The sequence below is a fragment of the Xyrauchen texanus genome, chromosome 46 (assembly GCF_025860055.1).
Source record: "Xyrauchen texanus isolate HMW12.3.18 chromosome 46, RBS_HiC_50CHRs, whole genome shotgun sequence".
Taxonomy (NCBI): Eukaryota; Metazoa; Chordata; class Actinopteri; order Cypriniformes; family Catostomidae; genus Xyrauchen; species Xyrauchen texanus.
Genome location: NC_068321.1, coordinates 1,934,104 through 1,957,172, shown reverse-complemented (window position 1 = coordinate 1,957,172; position 23,069 = coordinate 1,934,104). Strand labels below are relative to the sequence as shown.

Below are 23,069 nucleotides of genomic sequence, written 5' to 3'. Positions count from 1 at the left end.
ACGTTTTTGTAAGCAGATGTTAGCACTGAAAAGCCATTGAAATGTGGGGGCTTTTTTTTACTATTTTCATCACTGAGACATTTGGATTTTTGCAACAGTGTTTTGCAATCCCTGCAGCATATCTCGCTGATTACAAGCACATTTAAAATAACCTGTACCGTGCTGTTGAGACCAGTCCGTGAGTAAACGCATCTGCCCTTGTGCATTTCTTTCCAATCTACTGTGTTGATAACTGATCAGGGTAGCGTCTAGCCAGAGTTGCTATCTCTCACTGCTTTCAGGGTCTTTCTCATGCTCTCACTCTGTAAATCTCACGCCAAATAACATCAAAACATAATTCAATGTAAAATTTATAAAACTTAGCAATAAATCTTCAATTTGGATTTTTCCATCAGCACAAGACTTGAATTTGCCGCCAAAGCAAATTTACATCAGGGTGACCCAGAGACAATTTAACCAGTGCTGTGGTGTGGGGCATAGCTACACGCAATCGATATCTCGGCGTGCAGACACCACAAAACATATGCACTTAATTTGAATTACTCAGAGAATCATCTCATTTAAATATCTGGAATAAGGAAAACCTCTCAAACTGCTGGAAAGCCCCAACTGACATTATATACAGCACTGATTAGGTAAAGTGGAGACAACACCATGCATCAGCATCAAGTATAATACTTTTTAAAATGCACATCATCACATTACTAACATGTAACTGGTTTACTATGTTGTAAATCCGAGTACACTGAACTCAGTGGAAATCGTGTTGAAAATGCATTCTAAAACTATTTATCTACAGTCTTTCATAAAGACTTGAAATACTGTTCTGAACTACTCACTCATTGAAAATATTTTTATTTTTTGATGCAAGTTAACTATAACAGTAACAGTCACGCAACACTTCGTGTTAATAATATTTCATGATGGTTAAGTATAGAATATATTTAATTTTGCAATTACATTTATGCATTTTATGCATTTGGCAGACGCTTTTATCCAAAGCGACTTACAGTGCAATTATTACAAGGACAATCCCCCTGGAGCAACCTGGAGTTAAGTGCCTTGCTCAAGGGCACAATGGTGGTGGCCATGGGGTTCGAACCAACGACCTTCTGATTAACAGCCCTGTGCTTTAGCCACTACGCCACCACCAGCAATTGAATTAGTATTATATCATAAGGACGCATCTATGTACACATGCATCAGATGCATACTTTTGAAGCATCTCACTTTGCTTGCGTCACTGTGTTTTAGGATGCTGTGTCAAGTTAAACATAGTTTGAACCTTATAAAATCTAAGTCTCGAGACATTTGCATTTTTAGTTGTGCTCCATCCAGTTGTGTTTGAATGCGAGAACTTGTCCTTATCTTGTGCTGTCTGCTGTCTGTAACAGTATAAATGTTTCCTGCACAGCTGCAGTTGTGTTTATTGCCCCCTGCTGACTTAGAATCATGAAAACAAAAAGGCGGTGCAGTATCTCAATCTTGAATTACTCTGATAGTTGCTCCGTAGGAAAATATTCATGCTTTTGTCATGCACATTTTGAGCAGCTGTAGAAGTTTCAATGTTGACTCAGTGTATGTGTTTCAGAGAGCTTGTGCAGTCTGTAGAAGAGAATGCCTCATTGAAGAAACAGAGCACTGACCTAACAAACAAAAATCAGCAACAGGTGTGTCCATTTACAAAGTCAGTTTTATATTGAAGGTTGTGTATTTGAGTATGTTGTGCTCTTTGAGACATATTCTATGTGCCTGTAGAATTTAATTGTTTTCCCTGAAGTCCACTTATAATGTTTGTCAAGGTTTCTTGCACTAAAAACATTATACAGTTGAAGTCAGAAATTTACATACACTGGGGTTGAAGTCATTAAAACTCATTTTTTAACAACTCCACAGATTTCATATCTAGTTTGTGCATGACAAGTGTTTTTTCCAACAATTGTTTACTGACAGATTGTTTCACTTTTAATTAACTATATCACAATTCCAGTGGGTCAGAAGTTTACATTCGCTGAGTTAACTGTGCCTTTAAGCAGCTTGGAAAATTCCAGAAAATGATCTCAAGCCTTTTGACAATTAGCCATTTAGCTTCTGATAGGAGGTGTACTGATTTGGAGGTGTACCTGTGGATGTATACTAAGGCCTACCTTCAAACTCAGTGCCTCCTTGCTTGACATCATGGGAAAATCAAAAGAAATCAGCCAAGACAGGTAGACAAATAGCTATAGTAAATATCCACAGTAAAACGACTCTTATATCAACATAATCTGAGCCAGTGCTCAAAACCACCATATAAAACAAGACTACAGTTGGAAAATCCTACTTTTTGGAGAAATGTTCTCTGGTCTAATGAAACAAAAATGTAACTGTTGTTTGGAGGAAAAATGGGTGAGACTTGCAAGATGAAGAACACCATCCCAACTGTGAAGCATGGGGGTGGCAGCATCATTTTTGGGGGGTGCTTTGCTGCAGGAGGGCTGGTGCACTTCACAAAATAGAGAAAAATCATGAGGAAGGAAAATTATGTGGATACATTGAAGCAACATCTCAAGACATCAGCCAGGAAGTTAAAGCTTGTCGCAAATGGGACTTCCAAATGGACAATAATCCCAAGCATACCTCCACAGTTGTGGCAAAATGGCTCAAGGACAACAAAGTCAAGGTATTGGAGTGGCCATCACAAAGCCATGACCTCATTCTGAAAAAAGTGTGTGTTAGCAAGGAGGCCTACAAACCTGACTCAGTTACAGCAGTTGTGTCTGGAGGAATGGGCCAAAATTCCAGAAACTTTTTGCGAGAAGCTTGTGGAAGGTTACTGAAAGTGTTTGACCCAAGTTAAACAATTTAAAGGCAATGATACCAAATACTAACAAAGTGTATGTAAAGTTCTGACCCACTGGGAATGTGATGAACGAAATAAAAGCTGAAATAAATCATTCTCTCTACTATTATTCTGACATTTCACATTCTTAAAATAAAGTAGTGATCCTAACTGACCTAAGACAGGGAATGTTTTCTACGATTAAATGTCAGGAATTGTGAAAAACAGAGTTTAATGTATTTGGCTAAGGTGTATGAAAACTTCTGACTTCAACTGTAGTTTGTCATGATACATTTTTAACCCTCTCTCTGGTCCTTGCAGACTCTTTTCAACTCTTTAAGATGTATGATCTTTAGACTGTGATGTGTGTTTTCTTACAGTGTGATGAGATCAGTGCTCTACAGCAGAGTGTGTGTTCAGCCAACATGACCATCAGCAGCCTCAAGCAGAAGATTGAACAAGACAAAGTGAGATATCCGGAACAAGACTCTGATCAAACAGCAGAAATGACTCTCTCAGCTGATGTTTGATTTGCATTCTTATTTGAGCTAAAATCTCATCTGATTTCAAATGGATTACCCAAAAGCATGTTAATACCAGTTGTGATATGTGTGTGTGTGTGTATGTGTGTGTGTGTGTGTAGGCTGTGGTTCTGGAGCTGATGCAGGAGACCAGAGTTCTTCGCAATGAGGTAGCAGAGAGAGATCAGACTGTGTGTTTGCTGCGAGGAGAAATCGTTGACATCAGCGTGAGTTTTGGCTCTATTCTGCAGTTGCCCTGGAGTACACAATATAACTAAATTAGCAACAGACATAAACCACAGTAAAACTAAAATAAGCCACAACACAAAAAAATATTCATAAAAATACTGTACTTATTTGTCCAGAAGGCCAGGTTTTCAAATATGCCAAGGACCTCTATCCATGTATGCAATGATCCCCTTTTGAAGGACCCCCTCCTAAAATATGAAAGTAGCGTTTAGAATTTGCCTGGCCAAAAAAAAAATTGCATACTCTAATATTTCATTGGACTGCCTTTAGCTTTGTTTATGGCATTGTTTCAGCAACCTTCTGCAACATAATGCAACATTTATTTCCATCCAGAGTTGCATTCATTTTTGACTGAGGTCTTATATTGACAACGAGAGAGTCGAATCACTCCGTAAAGTCTTCTCCAGCACATCCCAAAGACTTTCAATGGAGTTAAGGTCTACTCTCAAGTGAACCACTCTTTCCCAATTTGAGCCAGATTAATTTGGGCTTTGTTGTCTTGGAATATGCCTGTGCCATCAAGGGAAGGAAAAATCCACTGATGGGATAATCTGGTCATTCAGTACATTCAGGTAGTCAGCTGACTTAATTTTATTGCTGTATAACATTTCTGAGTCTAGACCTGACCAATTGAATCAACTCCAGATCATAACACTGCCTCCAGAGACTTGTACAGTGGGCACTATGCATGATGGGTGCATCACTTCATGCACTTCCTTTCTTACCTTGATGCACACATCGCTTTGGGATAGATTAAATCTGAACTCATCAGATCCCATGACCTTTTTCCATTGCTCTACAGTCCAATCTTTATGCTCCTTAGCATAGGTGTCAAACAAGTGTGAAATGTTAAGCACACATTTGGCAGCGAAATAATAAATACAAATACAAACAATCAAATAAATTAAAATAAGTTAATAAAGCCTACAAATAGGTGAAAGCCCCATAAGTCTTTCAGGAAGGGAAGGTAGATTTTAAGAGTGATTTATTTTACACATATTTTAATGTAGATGACATCATTTAGTTAAATTACACGTGAAGAATTGGAGAAATGCAGTGTAATAAATGGCAAAAGCTAGCCTCTAGTTTTTCCAGAAGGGTATAGCGTAAAAATAACGAGCATGTTTAAGTTTCACTGTGTCATGTGTGGAGGAATATTCTGAATAGATGTACACACTATGGATCATTTACACTTTTTAGGAGGGAGTAAAGGATTAACCAGATAATTACCTTAATTCATAATGTTGATGTAAATATGGTCAACTTTAAGACATTGAAATCAGATCATGAAATCATCACTTCAGGTCAGGAATTCATTATCACGCTCAGGTTGATTAATGAATACTTGGGAATCCTTACTTGTGAATCTTGTGAAACATTAACATAGACATTTCAAGAAGTGGGGTTAATGTTACTCTTGACAAGCTCAGATTTCTGAGGCAGCGTACAACAAATGAAGACCGCAATCTGAGACAGTGGCCATCCGATTTGAAATCACACCGTGTGAATTTTCACTCATAAGGTTAACACTTGAGTAGTTCTGGCTTAAGTGTAAATTCATAATTTTGTTGTAATGTTGAAAGTTTATTTAAATAACCAAATCCTGAACCTTGGCTACATGTTATGACCTGTAAAGGTGGAATATCTTGATGGGAATGCAAGAATGAGAGTCACTTCTAAGGATACAGTGTCCAGCTGCAGGAGGTGGCGGCAGTAGATGTTCCGAGATCAATGGGGCTAACGAACACAGTTTGTCAAATTTTTTTTAAACGGTCTCACAGAAACGCTATGGGTTGACATTTCCACTGTTACACAGTATGTGTTGTCATACCTCACATCACTGTCATGATGCTATGGACAGTTTGTATTGATGTTGAGAGTGTTGTACCTGCAGGGGAAGTATGTTGCGGTGTGCTGAGAAAGAGCTGATGAGAGAGAAGATCACACACATGCAGAATGAACTGCAGGATCTGCGGGAAGCTTCAGAGAGACGCCTCGCCTCCAACCATGTTGAGGTGTGTGCGCATGTGTGTTTGGGTTAGTGCTTTGAGTTTCTGAGTGCCCAGAATAAAGTGTGTGTGTGTGTCACAGTTGGATCTGCTCCAGGAAGATCTGGCGTGCGCTACAGATGAGGTGGAGAGACTCAGTAAAGTTGTGGAGGAGCAGACAGCTGTACTGGAGAGCTCTAAGACTGTGAACACAGAGAGAGATAATCAAATAAATTCCCTGCAGGAACAGGTACTGCCCTCCAAAATATTTTTCACACTTTTCAAATTGAATATGTCAGTGATAACGTGCAGTCAATCAATCAATTTAGCTAATTATTACACAGCTCACTGGAATACTTGATAGTGATTGGTCAATTGCGGCATTCTGTGGTAATATATTTGTGTTCAATGGGCCTTATTCATGAAACACAAACAGAATACATTTCTGTGAAAAGTGTATGTAAAACCATTCATATGTGTTTGTATAATATATATATATATATATATATATATATATATATATATATATATATATATATATATAATAACTGGAAATTTTTTAATTTTGTCAATCATTTTGAAACTTAATAAATTCCTATCCAAAAGGGGGCCTGGGTAGCTCAGCAAGTATTGATGCCGATTACCACCCCTGGAGTCGCGAGTTCGAATCCAGGGTCATGCTGAGTGACTCCAGCCAGGTCTCCTAAGCAAACAAATTGGCCCGGTTGCTAGGGAGGGTAGAGTCACATGGGGTAACTTTCTCATGGGTATGATTAGTGGTTCTCGCTCTCAATGGGGTGTGTGGTGAGTTGTGTGTGGATCGCGGAGAATAGCATGAGCCTCCACATGCTGTGAGTCTCCGCAGTGTCATGCACAGCAAGCCACGTAATAAGATGCTAGGATTGATGGTCTCAGAAGTGGAGGCAACGAGACATATCCAGCTGCAGACCCGCAGCACCACCAGTTTCAGAACACCAGCGCCAGAACCTGAAGTGAGGGGCGGAGTTATTGACAATGAGACAAGCATGGTGGAGAGCATGGTGAGTTGTGTAACGTTTTTGACATCATGTTGTGAAAAATTATCGCATATATTAAGTTCAGCGTTTATCTGCTAAATATTTAATTTGTGCATAACTTTATCATCTTAATGAAGCTTAATGAATATGTTGTCATACTTTACTGTATTAAAAAAAAAATTCTACGGATGGTTCGATACATTTTTGCGTGTTGTAAATGAGCCTTGCGGTGACGTTTTGAAGACATCTTGTGAAGTTGTTAAAGTGTTTGTTCCACGTTCCTCTGTTATATGCATTGTTTGTGAGTTAATGTTACCTTATAGTTGAGGTGTTTTTTTTTACGTTGAGATTATTGTGTGGTGCTTTCATCTCTTGTAGAGACATTTCGAATGAATGAAGACCACAAGGAAAAGGCCCGCAACAATCTCCTGGAACAGTCAGAAGCTTCCAGAGAGCCCTTTCTATTTCATTTTGTGTTCAGGGATGACATGGAGTTATTTTAGCAAGAATGTAAGGACAAAATGGGCCTGAGAGTGAATTCCTCATTTGATACATTTTAAGTTTAATTTATACAGGATTGTCATGATAAAATGGGCCTAGGGGTGAATTGGTCATTTGTTGTATATATTTTTATTGTTTCTTTTAAAATTATGCTGAATTTTCTCTCTTTTTAGTTTTTTGACATGTTTTATTTTACATAAAGAAAAATGCATGCTGCACATGTTCTTGTGAAATAAAGTATATTTTATATAAAATGCCCATAAGTTTCAAGCATTTTTTTTCACCATCATGATCAGGAAGTAACTCTCATAATACAATGAAACGGATAACTATATACAATTATATTACACAAGATCAATGTTTTAAAATGCTTATTGTACTGTACCTTAAAGAATCATTATAACATACGTATAAAGTATGATGTTTCGTTTGTAATAAAAGCAAAGTACTCTCCAAAACGTTAGGTGGCGCTACTCGGGCGCTACTAGAACGTAAGCTAGTGATATTTAACTTTAATTTCCATTGTTTTCTTCAAACATCACTTGTCATATTTAATTTCTAGCATTTTTTGACTTGGTTAACAAGTACACTTTTGAAAAAAAAAAAAACTTTTGTTGTGACTACACAAATGTGGGACAGTCGTAATTTTTTATTTATTTAAATTATTTATTGTGTAAAAATTATTTATTTCACTTCATCATAATTTTATGTGATAGTTTGTATTTTTAAGAATGGATTTTTCATAGTTTAATATTGAGAGTCTGGGACAAGGCTGAAACAGTCAAAACTGTACATAAGGCATTTGAAATAATGATGCCATGGTAAAAAGTTTCCTATACAGTTTTACTGTGACATTAGTATAATGAAAAGAAAAAGTTTAGATCTTGGGACATGAAAGTGGCAAAAGTTGAAGACCCATACATATAAATATATAATTGGTCAAAAAGTGTGGGAACCCTGAGTCAAGTAATGTATCATAAAAACATAATTATATCATTTTTGTGTGCATGTATCTGTCCGTTCACAGGTGACACAGCTGACCGAGCAGATGTACCTTCTTAAAGTGAGAGAATCTGCCAATCAACCTTCAAACACTTCTGCCACACCCAACAGAAAAATACAGGTGTGTGTGTGTGTGTGTGTGTGTGAGCGTGTATTTATCACTTTGTGGGGACCAAATGTCCCCATAAGGATAGTAAAAACCCGAAATTTTTGACCTTGTGGGGACATTTTGTCGGTCCCCATGAGGAAAACGGCTTATAAATCATACTAAATTATGTTTTTTGAAAATGTAAAAATGCAGAAAGTTTTCTGTGAGGTTTAGGGGTAGGTTTAGGGGATAGAATATAAAGTTTGTACAGTATAAAAACCATTATGTCTATGGAAAGTCCCCATAAAACATGGAAACACTACGTGTGTGTGTGGATTCACCCACTGTGTACACTTGAAGTCGTTGCCTTTTATTAGACTCTTCCATCAATGTGTGTGTTTAGACACCTCAAACCCTGAGTGGCTTTGGCTTAAGTCTGTCTCAGGTGCTGGAGTGTCAGGAGAGAGAGCTAGAGAGCCAACGTTCCTCTATGATCACCATGGAAGTTCTGCTGGAGGAACTGAACGCACAGCCAAAAACCAAGAGATCGACAGATTAAAGGTGACACATGCAACACACTGTTTACATGGCATACTATATACAGTATATGGGTGAATGTTATGAACACATCCGGGTGATAATTCAACCCAAATTAAGTTGTTTTGCTTGAAGAAGATTAAGCCTATTTTTAAGGAACTTTGAGATTACAATACCCAACTAGAATGTACATTTCCTGAAGAAAATGTGAGTGGTGCTTGCCGTGGCAAAACTCGTCAAATAGCATTTTATAACTGCTGAGATATGTGATTTGTTACTCGGTTGCTAGGGTACCCCCATCTGGTTGCTAGGCAGTTACCATAGTGATACTTATCAAGTCACATTGCCATCCTGATTGAAATAAATCAACCCAGAAGTCTCTTCGATTTTCTGGTGCAGAGATATAGTTATTGCTAAACAGTTGCTAGGGTACTCTGTTTAGTTGCTAGGGAGTGGCTTGGTAGCTGCCAATCATGAATCTCCAAAGGCTGCTTGTCAGCATGAATGATATAAACCAACTTCCATGCCTCTGTGACATTCAGAACGGAAGATATCCCTCTATGGATTTTGGTTGCTAAGGTGCTCGACAATGGTTGCTAGGGAGGGGCTAGGAAGTGTTGAGGTGATTCATGATTGGCTGTTTGTTGTCCCGAGTAAAACGAGACCACCCTTGTGTTTCTATGACACTTCTATCCGGAGATATCCCTTTGATGTCTTTCATTAGAAGTCTATGGGACTTGTTGCTAAGGTGCCTTAAATTGTTGCTAGGGCGTGGCTTGATAGCTTCACAATGATCCCGAGAGACTGATTGGTCGTCTGAGTGAAATGAGCCCGCCCCCTTGTCTCTATGACACTGTGATCCAGAGCTATGTTCAATAGAATATCCCTATGCAATGTCATTTCATGGGCCGTCCTACACCATTGTAAGTCAATGGGGCAACTTTGGGCAGCTCCTGCCCCCCAGGGGTGCAACTTTTACCCCATATTGAGGTATACTCTTACAGAGCCTGCCAGCCTCTTCAAATGTGGCAAATCACACGTTTCTGCGAAATTCTCGCTCGGAGCTGTGACTCGTCAAAGTTTGTCACAATGTTAAGTCTATGGGATTTTTTCGGCCGCTTTTTTGCCCCTGGGGCAAATACCGTACCCCCGATCGCTTATAAAAGTCATTCCACACCTCTCCTCAATAGGCCGCATAATTTGACGCCTCACTCAGGGGTGTGTGACAAAAGCTGCGGGACAAGTTACGCGCCAAACTTTTGTGTGGAAGAATAATTATTATTATTATAATAATAATAATAACTAGATAGGTACATTTCCTGAAGAAAATGTGAGTGGTGCTTGCCGTGGCAAAACTCGTCAAACAGCATGTTGTAACTTGAAAAGAACAAAAATTATGGTCGTAAATAAATCAACCCAGAAAACTGTACGATTTTCTGGTGCAGAAATATGTGATTTGTTATTCGGTTGCTAGGGTAAGCCCATGTGGTTGCTATGCAGTTACCAAGGTAATACAATACATGGCTCCATTCCATCCTGAGTGAAATAAGTCAACCCGGAAGTCTGTACTGTTTTCTGGTGCAGAGATATGTGATTTGTTGCTCTGTTGCTAGGGTAACCCCATCTGGTTGCTAGGCAGTTACCATAGTGATACTAATGAAGTCTCCTTGCCATCCTGGTTGAAATAAATCAACCCAGAAGTCTGTACGATTTTCTGGTGCAGAAATATGTGATTTGTTACTCGGTTGCTAGGGTACTCTGTTAAGTTGCTAGGGAGTGGCTTGGCAGCTGCCAATCATGAATCTCCAAAGGCTGCTTGTCAGTATGAATGATATAAACCAACTCCCATGCCTCTGTGACATTCAGAATGGAAGATATCCCTCTATGGATTTTGGTTGCTAAGGTGCTCGACAATGGTTGCTAGGGAGGGGCTAGGAAGTGTTGAGGTGATTCATGATTGGCTGTTTGCTTCCCCGAGTCAAACGAGACCACCCTGGTGTTTCTATGACACTTCTATCCGGAGATATCCCTTTGATGTCTTTCATTAGAAGTCTATGGGACTTGTTGCTAAGGTGCTTTAAATTGTTGCTAGGGCGTGGCTTGATAGCTTCACAATGATCCTGAGAGACTGATTGGTTGTCTGAGTGAAATGAGCCTGCCCCCTTGTCTCTATGACACTGTGATCCAGAACTATGTTCAATATAAAATCCCTATGAAATTTAATTTCATGGGCCGTCCAACACCATTGTAAGTCAATGGGGGCAACTTTGGGCAGCTCCTGCCCCCCAGGGGTGCAACATTTACCCCATATTGAGGTATGCTCTTACAGAGCCTGCCAGACTCTTCAAATGTGGCAAATCACACGTTTCTGCGAAATCCTCGCTCGGAGCTGTGATGCGTCAAAGTTTGACGCAATGTTAAGTCTATGGGATTTTTGGCCGCTTTTTTGCCCCTGGGGCAAACACTGTACCCCCGATCGCTTATAAAAGTCATAGCACACGTGTCCTCAATAGGCCGTTCGATTTGCCACCTCATTTGTGGGTCTACGCCAAACGGTGCGGGACGAGTTAGGTGCCGAATTTTTGTACGGAGATATAATAATAAGAAGAAAAATAAGTATGTGAGAATACAATAGTGATGCTTTGCAAGCACCACTAATAAGTATGTGAGATTACAATAGTGATGCTTTGCAAGCACCACTAATAATAATAATAATAATAATAATAATAACTAGATGGGTACATTTCCTGAAGAAAATGTGAGTGGTGCTTGCCGTGGCAAAACTCGTCAAACAGCATGCTGTAACTCGAAAAGAACAAAAATCACGGTCGTAAATAAATCAACCCGGAAGTCTGTATGATTTTCTGGTGCAGAAATATGTGATTTGTTACTCGGTTGCTAGGGTAAGCCCGTGTGGTTGCTATGCAGTTACCAAGGTAATACAATACATGGCTCCTTTCCATCCTGATTGAAATAAGTCAACCCGGAAGTCTCTACGTTTTTCTGATGCAGAGATATATGATTTGTTACTTGGTTGCTAGGGTAACCCCATCTTGTTGCTAGGCAGTTACCATAGTGATACTAATCAAGTCTCCTTGCCAGCCTGATTGAAATAAATCAACCCAGAAGTCTCTCTGATTTTCTGATGCAGAGATATGTGATTTGTTACTTGGTTGCTAGGGTAACCCCATCTGGTTGCTAGGCAGTTACCATAGTGATACTAATCAAGTGTCCTTGCCATCCTGAGTGAAATAAGTCAACCCAGAAGTCTCGACTATTTTTTGATGCAGAGATATGTGATTTGTTACTCGGTTGCTAGGGTAACCCCATCTGGTTGCTAGGCAGTTACCATAGTGATACTAATGAAGTCTCCTTGCCATCCTGATTGAAATAAGTCAACCGGAAGTCTCTACGTTTTTCTGATGCAGAGATATGTGATTTGTTACATGGTTGCTAGGGTAACACCATCTGGTTGCTAGGCAGTTACCATAGTGATACTAATCAAATGTCCTTGCCATCCTGATTGAAATAAGTCAACCTGGAAGTCTCTACGTTTTTCTGATGCAGAGATATGTGATTTGTTACATGGTTGCTAGGGTAACCCCATCTGGTTGCTAGGCAGTTACCATAGTGATAGTAATCAAGTCTCCTTGCCATCCTGAGTGAAATAAATCAACCCGGAAGTCTCTCTGATTTTGTGGTGCAGAGATATAGTTATTGCTAAACGGTTGCTTGGGTACTCTGTTTAGTTGCTAGGGAGTGGCTTGGCAGCTGCCAATCATGAAACTCCAAAGGCTGCTTGTCAGTATGAATGATATAAACCAACTCCCATGCCTCTGTGACATTCAGAATGGAAGATATCCCTCTATGGATTTTTGTTGATACGGTGCTCGACAATGGTTGCTAGGGAGGGGCTAGAAAGTGTTGAGGTGATTCATGATTGGCTGTTTGCTGCCCCGAGTCAAACGAGACCACCCTTGTGTTTTTATGACACTTCTATCCGGAGATATCCCTTTGAAGTCTTTCATTAGAAGTCTATGGGACTTGTTGCTAAGGTGCTCTAAATTGTTGCTAGGGCGTGGCTTGATAGATTCAAAATGATCCTGAGAGACTGATTGGTGGTCTGAGTAAAATGAGCCCGCCCCCTTGTCTCTATGACACTGTGATCCAGAGCTATGTTCAATACAAAGTCCCTATGCAATTTCATTTCATGGGCCGTCCTACACCATTGTAAGTCAATGGGGGCAACTTTGGGCAGCTCCTGCCCCACAGGGGTGCAACTTTTACCCCATATTGAGGTATGCTCTTACAGAGCCTGCCAGCCTCTTCAAATGTGGCAAATCACACATTTCTGCAAAATCCTCGCTCGGAGCTGTGATGCGTAAAAGTTTGACACAATGTTAAGTCTATGGGATTTTTCGGCGGCTTTTTTGCCCCTGGGGCAAATACCGTACCCCCGATCGCTTATAAAAGTCATAGCACACGTGTCCTCAATAGGCCGTTCGATTTGACACCTCATTCGTGGGTCTACGCCAAACGGTGCGGGACGAGTTAGGTGCTGAAGTTTTGTACGGAGATATAAAAATACAAATAAAAATAAAAATAATAAGTATGTGAGATTACAATAGTGATGCTTTGCAAGCACCACTAATAATAACTAGAAAAAGTTCGTCGAGACAAACTTTAAGTTGGCTTGTGAAAGTTTGGACCAGAAAGTTTGAAGTTTAAAGTAGTTTGAAGTTTAAAGTAGTTTGAAGTTTAAATTAGTTTATAGTTTAAATTAGTTTAAAGTTTAAATTAGTCTAAAGTTTAAATTAGTTTGAATTTTAAAGTAGTTTATAGTTTAAATTAGTTTAAAGTTTAAATTAGTCTAAAGTTCAAATTAGTTTGAATTTTAAAGTAGTTTGAAGATTAAATTAGTTAAAAGTTTAAAGTAGTCTAAAGTTTAAATTAGTTTGAATTTTAAAGTAGTTTATTGTTTAAAGTAGTTTGAATTTTAAAGTAGTTTATAGTTTAAATGAGTTTAAAGTTTAAAGTAGTTTTATAGTTTAAAGTAGTTAAAAGTTTAACTTAGTTGCTAGATAGATAGATAGATAGATAGACACTCAGATAGATATAGATAGATAAATATTTACCCTCAGATAGATAGATAGATAGATATTGACCCTCAAATAGATATAGATAGATAGATAGATATTGACCCTCAGATAGATAGATAGATAGATAGACAGACAGATAGATGCTAGCACGTTTTTAGCATTTTTTAGTACTTCGCTAGGTGATACTAGCATGTGTTAGCATGATGCTAGCACGTTTTTAGCATCTTTTAGCACTTCGCTTGGCGATGCTAGCATGTGTTAGCATGATGCTAGCACGTTTTTAGCATGTTTTAGCACTTCGCTAGGCGATGCTAGCATGTGTTAGCATGATGCTACCACGTTTTTAGCATGTTTTAGCACTTCGCTAGGTGATGCTAACATGTGTTAGCATGATGCTAGCATGTTTTTATCATGTTTTAACACTCCGCTAGGCGATGCTAGCATGTATTAGCATGATGCTAACACGTTTTTAGCATGTTTTAGCACTTCGCTAGGCGATGCTAGCATGTGTTAGCATGATGCTACCACGTTTTTAGCATTTTTTAGCACTTCGCTAGGCGATGCTAGCATGTGTTAGCATGATGTTAGCACGTTTTTAGCATGTTTTAGCACTTCGCTAAGCGATGCTAGCATGTGTTAGCATGATGTTAGCACGTTTTTAGCATTTTTTAGCACTTCGCTAGGCGATGCTAGCATGTGTTAGCATGATGTTAGCACGTTTTTAGCATGTTTTAGCACTTCGCTAAGCGATGCTAGCATGTGTTAACATGATGCTAGCACATTTTTAGCATGTTTTAGCACTCCGCTAGGCGATGCTAGCACGTTTTTAGCATGTTTTAGCACTTCGCTAGGCGATGCTAGCATGTGTTAACATGATGCTAGCACGTTTTTAGCATGTTTTAGCGTGTGGCTATGAAGATTTTAGGTCATTACTTTTTGGCTGCTTGATAAAAGAAATCCTCTGAGGGAGAGAGAGAGGGAGAGATGCAGGGCTGACAGGCCCTTTTTGTCTGTGTGTGTGAAAATGTCAGTTGGGATTTACATTTCTGAACATTCCGCAATGTTAAGTCAATGGGAGTTTTTTCCGAGTTTGATCGTCATTTTTAGGAAAACCGTAAGTCCGATCAGTTAGAAAAGATATAGCACACTATTCGGGATTAGTCTGAAGGTCTGTGCCGAGTTTGGAGTATGTGGAGTTAAAGCTCTAGGAGGAGTTAGATATAGAAATTTCTGAGTAAGAATAATAATAATAACTAGAAAAAAAAGTTCGTCGAGACAAACTTTAAGTTGGCTTGTGAAAGTTTGGACCAGAAAGTTTGAAGAAGTTTAAAGTAGTTTGAATTTTAAATTAGTTTGTAGTTTAAAGTAGTTTATAGTTTAAAGTAGTTTGAAGTTTAAAGTAGTTTATAGTTTAAAGTAGTTTATAGTTTAAATTAGTTTAAAGTAGTTTAAAGTTTAACTTAGTTGCTAGATAGATAGATAGATAGACAGACAGACACTCAGATAGATAGATAGATAGATAGATAGATAGATAGATAGATAGATAGATAGATAGATAGATATTGACCCTCAGATAGATGGATGGATGGATGGATGGATGGATGGATGGATGGATGGATGGATCCTTGCGACCCTGAGTCCCATGAACAAAGCCAGAAGTCTTTATGTTATTCTGTTGCAGAGATATGTGATTTGTTACTCGGTTGCTAGGGTAACCCCATATGGTTGCTAGGCAGTTACCATAGTGATACTTATCAAGTCTTCTTGCCATCCTGATTGAAATAAATCAACCCAGACGTCTCTACGATTTTCTGTTGCAGAGATATGAGATTTGTTACTCGGTTGCTAGGGTAACCCCATCTGGTTGTTAGGCAGTCACCATAGTGATACTTATCAAGTGTTCTTGACATCCTGATTGAAATAAACCAACCCAGAAGTCTCTACGATTTTCTGGTCCAGAGATATGTGATTTGATACTCGGTTGCTAGGGTAACCCAATGTGGTTGCTAGGCAGTTACCATAGTGATACTTATCAAGTCTCCTTGACATCCTGATTGAAATAAATCAACCCAGAAGTCTCTATGATTTTCTGGTGCATAGATATGTGATTTGTTACTCGGTTGCTAGGGTAACCCCATCTGGTTGCTAGGCAGTTACCATAGTGATACTAATGAAGTGTCCTTGCCATCCTGATTGAAATAAGTCAATCCGGAAGTCTCTACGTTTTTCTGATGCAGAGATATGTGATTTGTTACTCGGTTGCTAAGGTAACTCCATGTGGTTGCTAGGCAGTTACCATAATGATACTTATCAAGTCTTCTTGACATCCTGATTGAAATAAACCAACCCAGAAGTCTCTACGATTTTCTGGTCCAGAGATATGTGATTTGTTACTCGGTTGCTAGGGTAACCCAATGTGGTTGCTAGGCAGTTACCATAGTGATATTTATCAAGTCTCCTTGACATCCTAATTGAAATAAATCAACCCAGAAGTCTCTATGATTTTCTGGTGCATAGATATGTGATTTGTTACTCGGTTGCTAGGGTAACCCCATCTGGTTGCTAGGCAGTTACCATAGTGATACTAATGAAGTGTCCTTGCCATCCTGATTGAAATAAGTCAATCCGGAAGTCTCTACGTTTTTCTGGTGCAGAGATATGTGATTTGTTACTTCGGTTGCTAGGGTAACCCCATCTGGTTGCTAGGCAGTTACCATAGTGATACTAATGAAGTCTCCTTGCCATCCTGATTGAAATAAGTCAATCCGGAAGTCTCTATGTTTTTCTGATGCAGAGATATGTGATTTGTTACTCGGTTGCTAGGGTAACCCCATGTGGTTGCTAGGCAGTTACCATAGTGATACTTATCAAGTCTCCTTGCCATCCTGATTGAAATAAATCAACCCAGAAGTCTCTCTGATTTTCTGGTGCAGAGATATGTGATTTGTTACTCGGTTGCTAGGGTAACCCCATTTGGTTGCTAGGCAGTTACCATAGTGATACTTATCAAGTCTCCTTGCCATCCTGATTGAAATAAATGAACCCAGAAGTCTCTCTGATTTTCTGGTGCAGAGATATAGTTATTGCTAAACGGTTGCTAGGGTACTCTGTTTAGTTGCTAGGGAGTGGCTTGACAGCTGCCAATCATGAATCTCCAAAGGCTGCTTGTCAGTATGAATGATATAAACCAACTCCCATGCCTCTGTGACATTCAGAATGGAAGATATCCCTCTATGGATTTTGGTTGCTAAGGTGCTCGACAATGGTTGCTAGGGAGGGGCTAGGAAGTGTTGACATGATTCATGATTGGCTGTTTGCTGACCCGAGTCAAACGAGACCACCCTTGTGTTTCTATGACACTTCTATCCGGAGATATTCCTTTGATGTGTTTCATTAGAAGTCTATGGGACTTGTTGCTAAGGTGCTTTAAATTGTTGCTAGGGCGTGGCTTGATAGCTTCACAATGATCCTGATTGACTGATTGGTCGTCTGAGTAAAATGAGCCTGCCCCCTTGTCTCTATGACACTGTGATCCAGAGCTATGTTCAATACAAAATCCCTATTTCATGGTCCGTCCTACACCATTGTAAGTCAATGGGGGCAACTTTGGGCTGCTCCTGCCCCCCAGAGGTGCAACTTTTACCCCATATTGAGGCATGCTCTTACAGAGCCTGCCAGCCTCTTCAAATGTAGCAAATCACACGTTTCTGCGAAATCCTTGCTCGGAGCTGTGATGCGTCAAAGTTTCTCGCAATGTTAAGTCTATGGGATTTTGCGGCCGCTTTTTTGCCCCTGGGGCAAATACCGTACCCGATAAGCTACAAAAGTCATAGCACACGTGTCCTCAATAGGCCGTTCGATTTGATACCTCATTAGGTGGGTCTACGTCAAGCGGTGCTTGGGACGAGTTAGGTGCCGAACTTTTGTACGGAGATATAAAAATAAAAATAAAAATAACTAGATAGGTACATTTCCTGAAGAAAATGTGAGTGGTGCTTGTCATGGCAAAACTCGTGAAACAGCATGCTATAACTTGAAAAGAACAAAAATTGTGGTCATAAATAAATCAAACCAGAAGTCTGTACGATTTTCTGGTGCAGAAATATGTGATTTGTTACTCGGTTGCTAGGGTAAGCCCAAGTGGTTGCTATGCAGTTACCAAGGTAATACAACACATGGCTCCTTTCCATCCTGAGTGAAATAAGTCAACCCGGAAGTCTGTAGTGTTTTCTGGTGCAGAGATATGTGATTTCTTACTCGGTTGCTAGGGTAACCCCATCTGGTTGCTAGGCAGTTACCATAGTGATACTAATCAAGTGTCCTTGCCATCCTGAGTAAAATAAGTCAACCCGGAAGTCTCTACTGTTTTGTAGTGCAGAGATATGTGATTTGTTACTCGGTTGCTAGGGTAACCCCATCTGGTTGCTAGGCAGTTACCATAGTGATAGTAATCAGGTCTCCTTGCCATCCTGAGTGAAATAAACCAACCCAGAAGTCTGTACGTTTGTCTGATGCAGAGATATGTGATTTGTTACTTGGTTGCTAGGGTAACCCCATATGGTTGCTAGGCAGTTACCATAGTGATAGTAATGAAGTCTCCTTGCCATCCTGAGTGAAATAAGTCAACCCGAAATCTCTACAAATTTCTGGTGGAAAGATATGTGATTTGTTACTCGGTTGCTAGGTTAACCCCATCTGGTTTCTAGGCAGTTACCATAGTGATACTAATCAAGTCTCCTGGCCATCCTGATTAAAATAAATCAACCCAGAATTCTCTTCAATTTTCTGGTGCAGAGATATGTGATTTGTTACTCGGTTGCTAGGGTAACCCCTCCTTGTTGCTAGGCAGTTACCATAGTGATCATAATCAAGTGTCTTTGCCATCCTGATTGAAATAAACCAACCCAGAAGTATCTACGTTTTTCTGATGCAGAGATATGTGATTTGTTACTTGGTTGCTAGGGTAACCCCATATGGTTGCTAGGCAGTTACCATAGTGATACTAATGAAGTCTCCTTGCCATCCTGAGTAAAATAAGTCAACCCGGAAGTCTCTACTGTTTTCTAGTGCAGAGATATGTGATTTGTTACTCGGTTGCTAGGGTAACCCCATCTGGTTGCTAGGCAGTTACCATAGTGATAGTAATCAAGTGTCCTTGCCATCCTGAGTGAAATAAATCAACCCAGAGGTCTGTGATATTTTCTGGTGCAGAGATATGTGATTTGTTACTTGGTTGCTAGGGTAACCCCATCTGGTTGCTAGGCAGTTACCATAGTGATAGTAATAAAGTGTCCTTGCCATCCTGAATGAAATAAATCAACCCAGAGGTCTGTACTATTTTGTGGTGCAGAGATATGTGATTTGTTACTCGGTTGCTAGGGTAACCCCATCTGGTTGCTAGGCAGTTACCATAGTGATACTAATCAAGTGTCCTTGCCAGCCTGATTGAAATAAGTCAACCCGGAAGTCTCTATGTTTTTGTGATGCAGAGATATGTGATTTGTTACTCGGTTGCTAGGGTAAGCCCATCTGGTTGCTAGGCAGTTACCATAGTGATACTAATGAAGTGTCCTTTCCATCCTGATTGAAATAAGTCAACCCGGAAGTCTCTACGTTTTCTGATGCAGAGATATGTGATTTGTTACTTTCGGTTGCTAGGGTAACCCCATCTGGTTGCTAGGCAGTTACCATAGTGATACTAATCAAGTGTCCTTGCCATCCTGATTGAAATAAATCAACCCAGAAGTCTCTCTGATTTTCTGGTGCAGAGATATAGTTACTGCTAAGCGGTTGCTAGGGTACTCTGTTTAGTTGCTAGGGAGTGGCTTGGCAGCTGCCAATCATGAATCTCCAAAGGCTGCTTGTCAGTATGAATGATATAAACCAACTCCCATGCCTCTGTGACATTCAGAATGGAAGATATCCCTCTATGGATTTTGGTTGTTAAGGTGCTCGACAATGGTTGCTAGGGAGGGGCTAGGAAGTGTTGATTTGATGCATGATTGGCTGTTTGCTGTCCCGAGTCAAGCGAGACCACCCTTGTGTTTCTATGACACTTCTATCCGGAGATATCCCTTTGATATGTTTCAATAGAAGTCTATGGGACTTGTTGCTAAGGTGCTCTTAATGGTTGCTAGGGCGTGGCTTGATAGCTTCACAATGATCCTGAGAGACTGATTGGTCGTCTGAGTAAAATGAGCCCACCCCTCGTCTCTATGACACTGTGATCCAGAGCTATGTTCAATACAAATCCCTATGCCTTTTCATTTCATGGGCAGTCCTACACCATTATAAGTCAATTGGGGCATTTTGGGCAGCTCCTGCCCCCAGGGGTGCAACTTTTACCCCATATTGAGGTATGCTCTTACAGAGCCTGCCAGCCTCTTCAAATGTGGCAAATCACGCGTTTCTCTGAAATCCTAAGCTTGGAGCTGTGGCGTCAAAGTTTGTCTCAATGTTAAGTCTATGTGATTTTTAGGCGCTTTTTTGCCCCTGGGGCAAATACCGTACCCGATAAGCTTATAAAAGTCATAGCACACGTGTCCTCAATAGGCCGTTCGATTTGACACCTCATTCAGTGGGTCTACGCCAAGCGGTCTTGGGACGAGTTAGGTGCCGAAGTTTTGTTAAGAGATATAAAAATAAAAATAAAAATAAAAATAATAAGTATGTGAGATTACAATAGTGATGCTTTGCAAGCACCACTAACTAGATAGGTACATTTCCTGAAGAAAATGTGAGTGGTGCTTGCAGTGGCAAAACTAGATCAAATAGCCTGCTTGAAAAGAACAGAAATTGTGGTCATAAATAAATCAACCCAGAAGTCTGTATAATGTTCTGGTGCAGAAATATGTGATTTGTTAGTAGGTTGCTAGGGTAACCCCATGTGGTTGCTAGGCAGTTACCATAGTGATACTAATCAAGTGTCCTTGCCATCCTGATTGAAATAAGTCAAACCGGAAGTCTGTATGTTTTTGTGATGCAGAGATATGTGATTTGTTACTCGGTTGCTAGGGTAAGCCCATCTGGTTGCTAGGCAGTTACCATAGTGATACTAATGAAGTCTCCTTTCCATCCTGATTGAAATAAGTCAACCCGGAAGTCTCTACGTTTTCTGATGCAGAGATATGTGATTTGTTACTCGGTTGCTAGGGTAACCCCATCTGGTTGCTAGGCAGTTACCATAGTGATACTAATCAAGTGTCCTTGCCATCCTGATTGAAATAAATCAACCCAGAAGTCTCTCTGATTTTCTGGTGCAGAGATATAGTTACTGCTAAGCGGTTGCTAGGGTACTCTGTTTAGTTGCTAGGGAGTGGCTTGGCAGCTGCCAATCATGAATCTCCAAAGGCTGCTTGTCAGTATGAATGATATAAACCAACTCCCATGCCTCTGTGACATTCAGAATGGAAGATATCCCTCTATGGATTTTGGTTGTTAAGGTGCTCGACAATGGTTGCTAGGGAGGGGCTAGGAAGTGTTGATTTGATGCATGATTGGCTGTTTGCTGTCCGAGTAAAGCGAGACCACCCTTGTGTTTCTATGACACTTCTATCCGGAGATATCCCTTTGATCTGTTTCAATAGAAGTCTATGGGACTTGTTGCTAAGGTGCTCTTAATGGTTGCTAGGGCGTGGCTTGATAGCTTCACAATGATCCTGAGAGACTGATTGGTCGTCTGAGTAAAATGAGCCCACCCCTCGTCTCTATGACACTGTGATCCAGAGCTATGTTCAATACAAATCCCTATGCCTTTTCATTTCATGGGCCGTCCTACACCATTATAAGTCAATTGGGGCATTTTTGGGCAGCTCCTGCCCCCAGGGGTGCAGCTTTTACCCCATATTGAGGTATGCTCTTACAGAGCCTGCCAGCCTCTTCAAATGTGGCAAATCACGCGTTTCTCTGAAATCCTAAGCTTGGAGCTGTGGCGCGTCAAAGTTTGTCTCAATGTTAAGTCTATGGGATTTTTTGGCTGCTTTTTTGCCCCTGGGGCAAGTACCGTACCCGATAAGCTTATAAAAGTCATAGCACACGTGTCCTCAATAGGCCGTTCGATTTGACACCTCATTAGGTGGGTCTACGCCAAGCGGTCTTGGGACGAGTTAGGTGCGAAGTTTTGTTAAGAGATATAAAAATAAGAAATAAAAATAAAAATAACTAGATAGGTACATTTCCTGAAGAAAATGTGAGTGGTGCTTGCCGTGGCAAAACTAGTCAAACAGCATGTTGTAACTTGAAAAGAACAAAAATTATGGTCATAAATAAATCAACCCAGAAGTCTGTACGATTTTCTGGTGCAGAAATATGTGATTTGTTACTCGGTTGCTAGGGTAAGCCCATGTGGTTGCTATGCAGTTACCAAGGTAATACAATACATGGCTCCTTTCCATCCTGAGTGAAATAAGTCAACCCGGAAGTCTGTAGTGTTTTCTGGTGCAGAGATATGTGATTTGTTACTTCGGTTGCTAGGGTAACCCCATCTGGTTGCTAGGCAGTTACCATAGTGATACTAATCAAGTCTCCTTGCCATCCTGATTAAAATAAATCAACCGGAAGTCTCTACTGTTTTTGTGATGCAGAGATATGTGATTTGTTACTCGGTTGCTAGGGTAACCCCATCTGGTTGCTAGGCAGTTACCATAGTGATACTAATCAAGTGTCCTTGCCATCCTGATTGAAATAAATCAACCCGGAAGTCTCTACGTTTTCTGATGCAGAGATATGTGATTTGTTACTCGGTTGCTAGGGTAACCCCATCTGGTTGCTAGGCAGTTACCATAGTGATACTAATCAAGTCTCCTTGCCATCCTGAGTGAAATAAGTCAACCCGGAAGTCAGTACTGTTTTCTGGTGCAGAGATATGTGATTTGTTACTTGGTTGCTAGGGTAACCCCATCTGGTTGCTAGGCAGTTACCATAGTGATACTAATCAAGTGTCCTTGCCATCCTGATTGAAATAAATCAACCCAGAAGTCTCTACGTTTTTCTGGTGCAGAGATATGTGATTTGTTACTCGGTTGCTAGGGTAACCCCATCTGGTTGCTAGGCAGTTACCATAGTGATACTAATGAAGTGTCCTTGCCATCCTGATTGAAATAAATCAACCCGGAAGTCTCTACTGTTTTCTGGTGCAGAGATATGTGATTTGTTACTCGGTTGCTAGGGTAACCCCATCTGGTTGCTAGGCAGTTACCATAGTGATACTAATGAAGTGTCCTTGCCATCCTGATTGAAATAAGTCAAC

The 23,069-nt window shown here is 40.2% G+C and overlaps 1 protein-coding gene across 1 annotated transcript in view; it reads left to right on the top strand.

Moving 5' to 3' along the window:
- LOC127638005 (kinesin-like protein KIF15-A) overlaps positions 1-23,069 on the top strand; it is a 171,737-nt gene that overhangs the window by 133,598 nt on the left and 15,070 nt on the right. Inside the window, 9 exon segments of the mRNA XM_052119362.1 lie at positions 1,592-1,670; positions 3,202-3,288; positions 3,465-3,569; positions 5,486-5,499; positions 5,501-5,606; positions 5,683-5,829; positions 8,124-8,219; positions 8,590-8,704; positions 8,707-8,747. Of these exon segments, the coding sequence (XP_051975322.1) occupies positions 1,592-1,670; positions 3,202-3,288; positions 3,465-3,569; positions 5,486-5,499; positions 5,501-5,606; positions 5,683-5,829; positions 8,124-8,219; positions 8,590-8,704; positions 8,707-8,747 (790 nt within the window).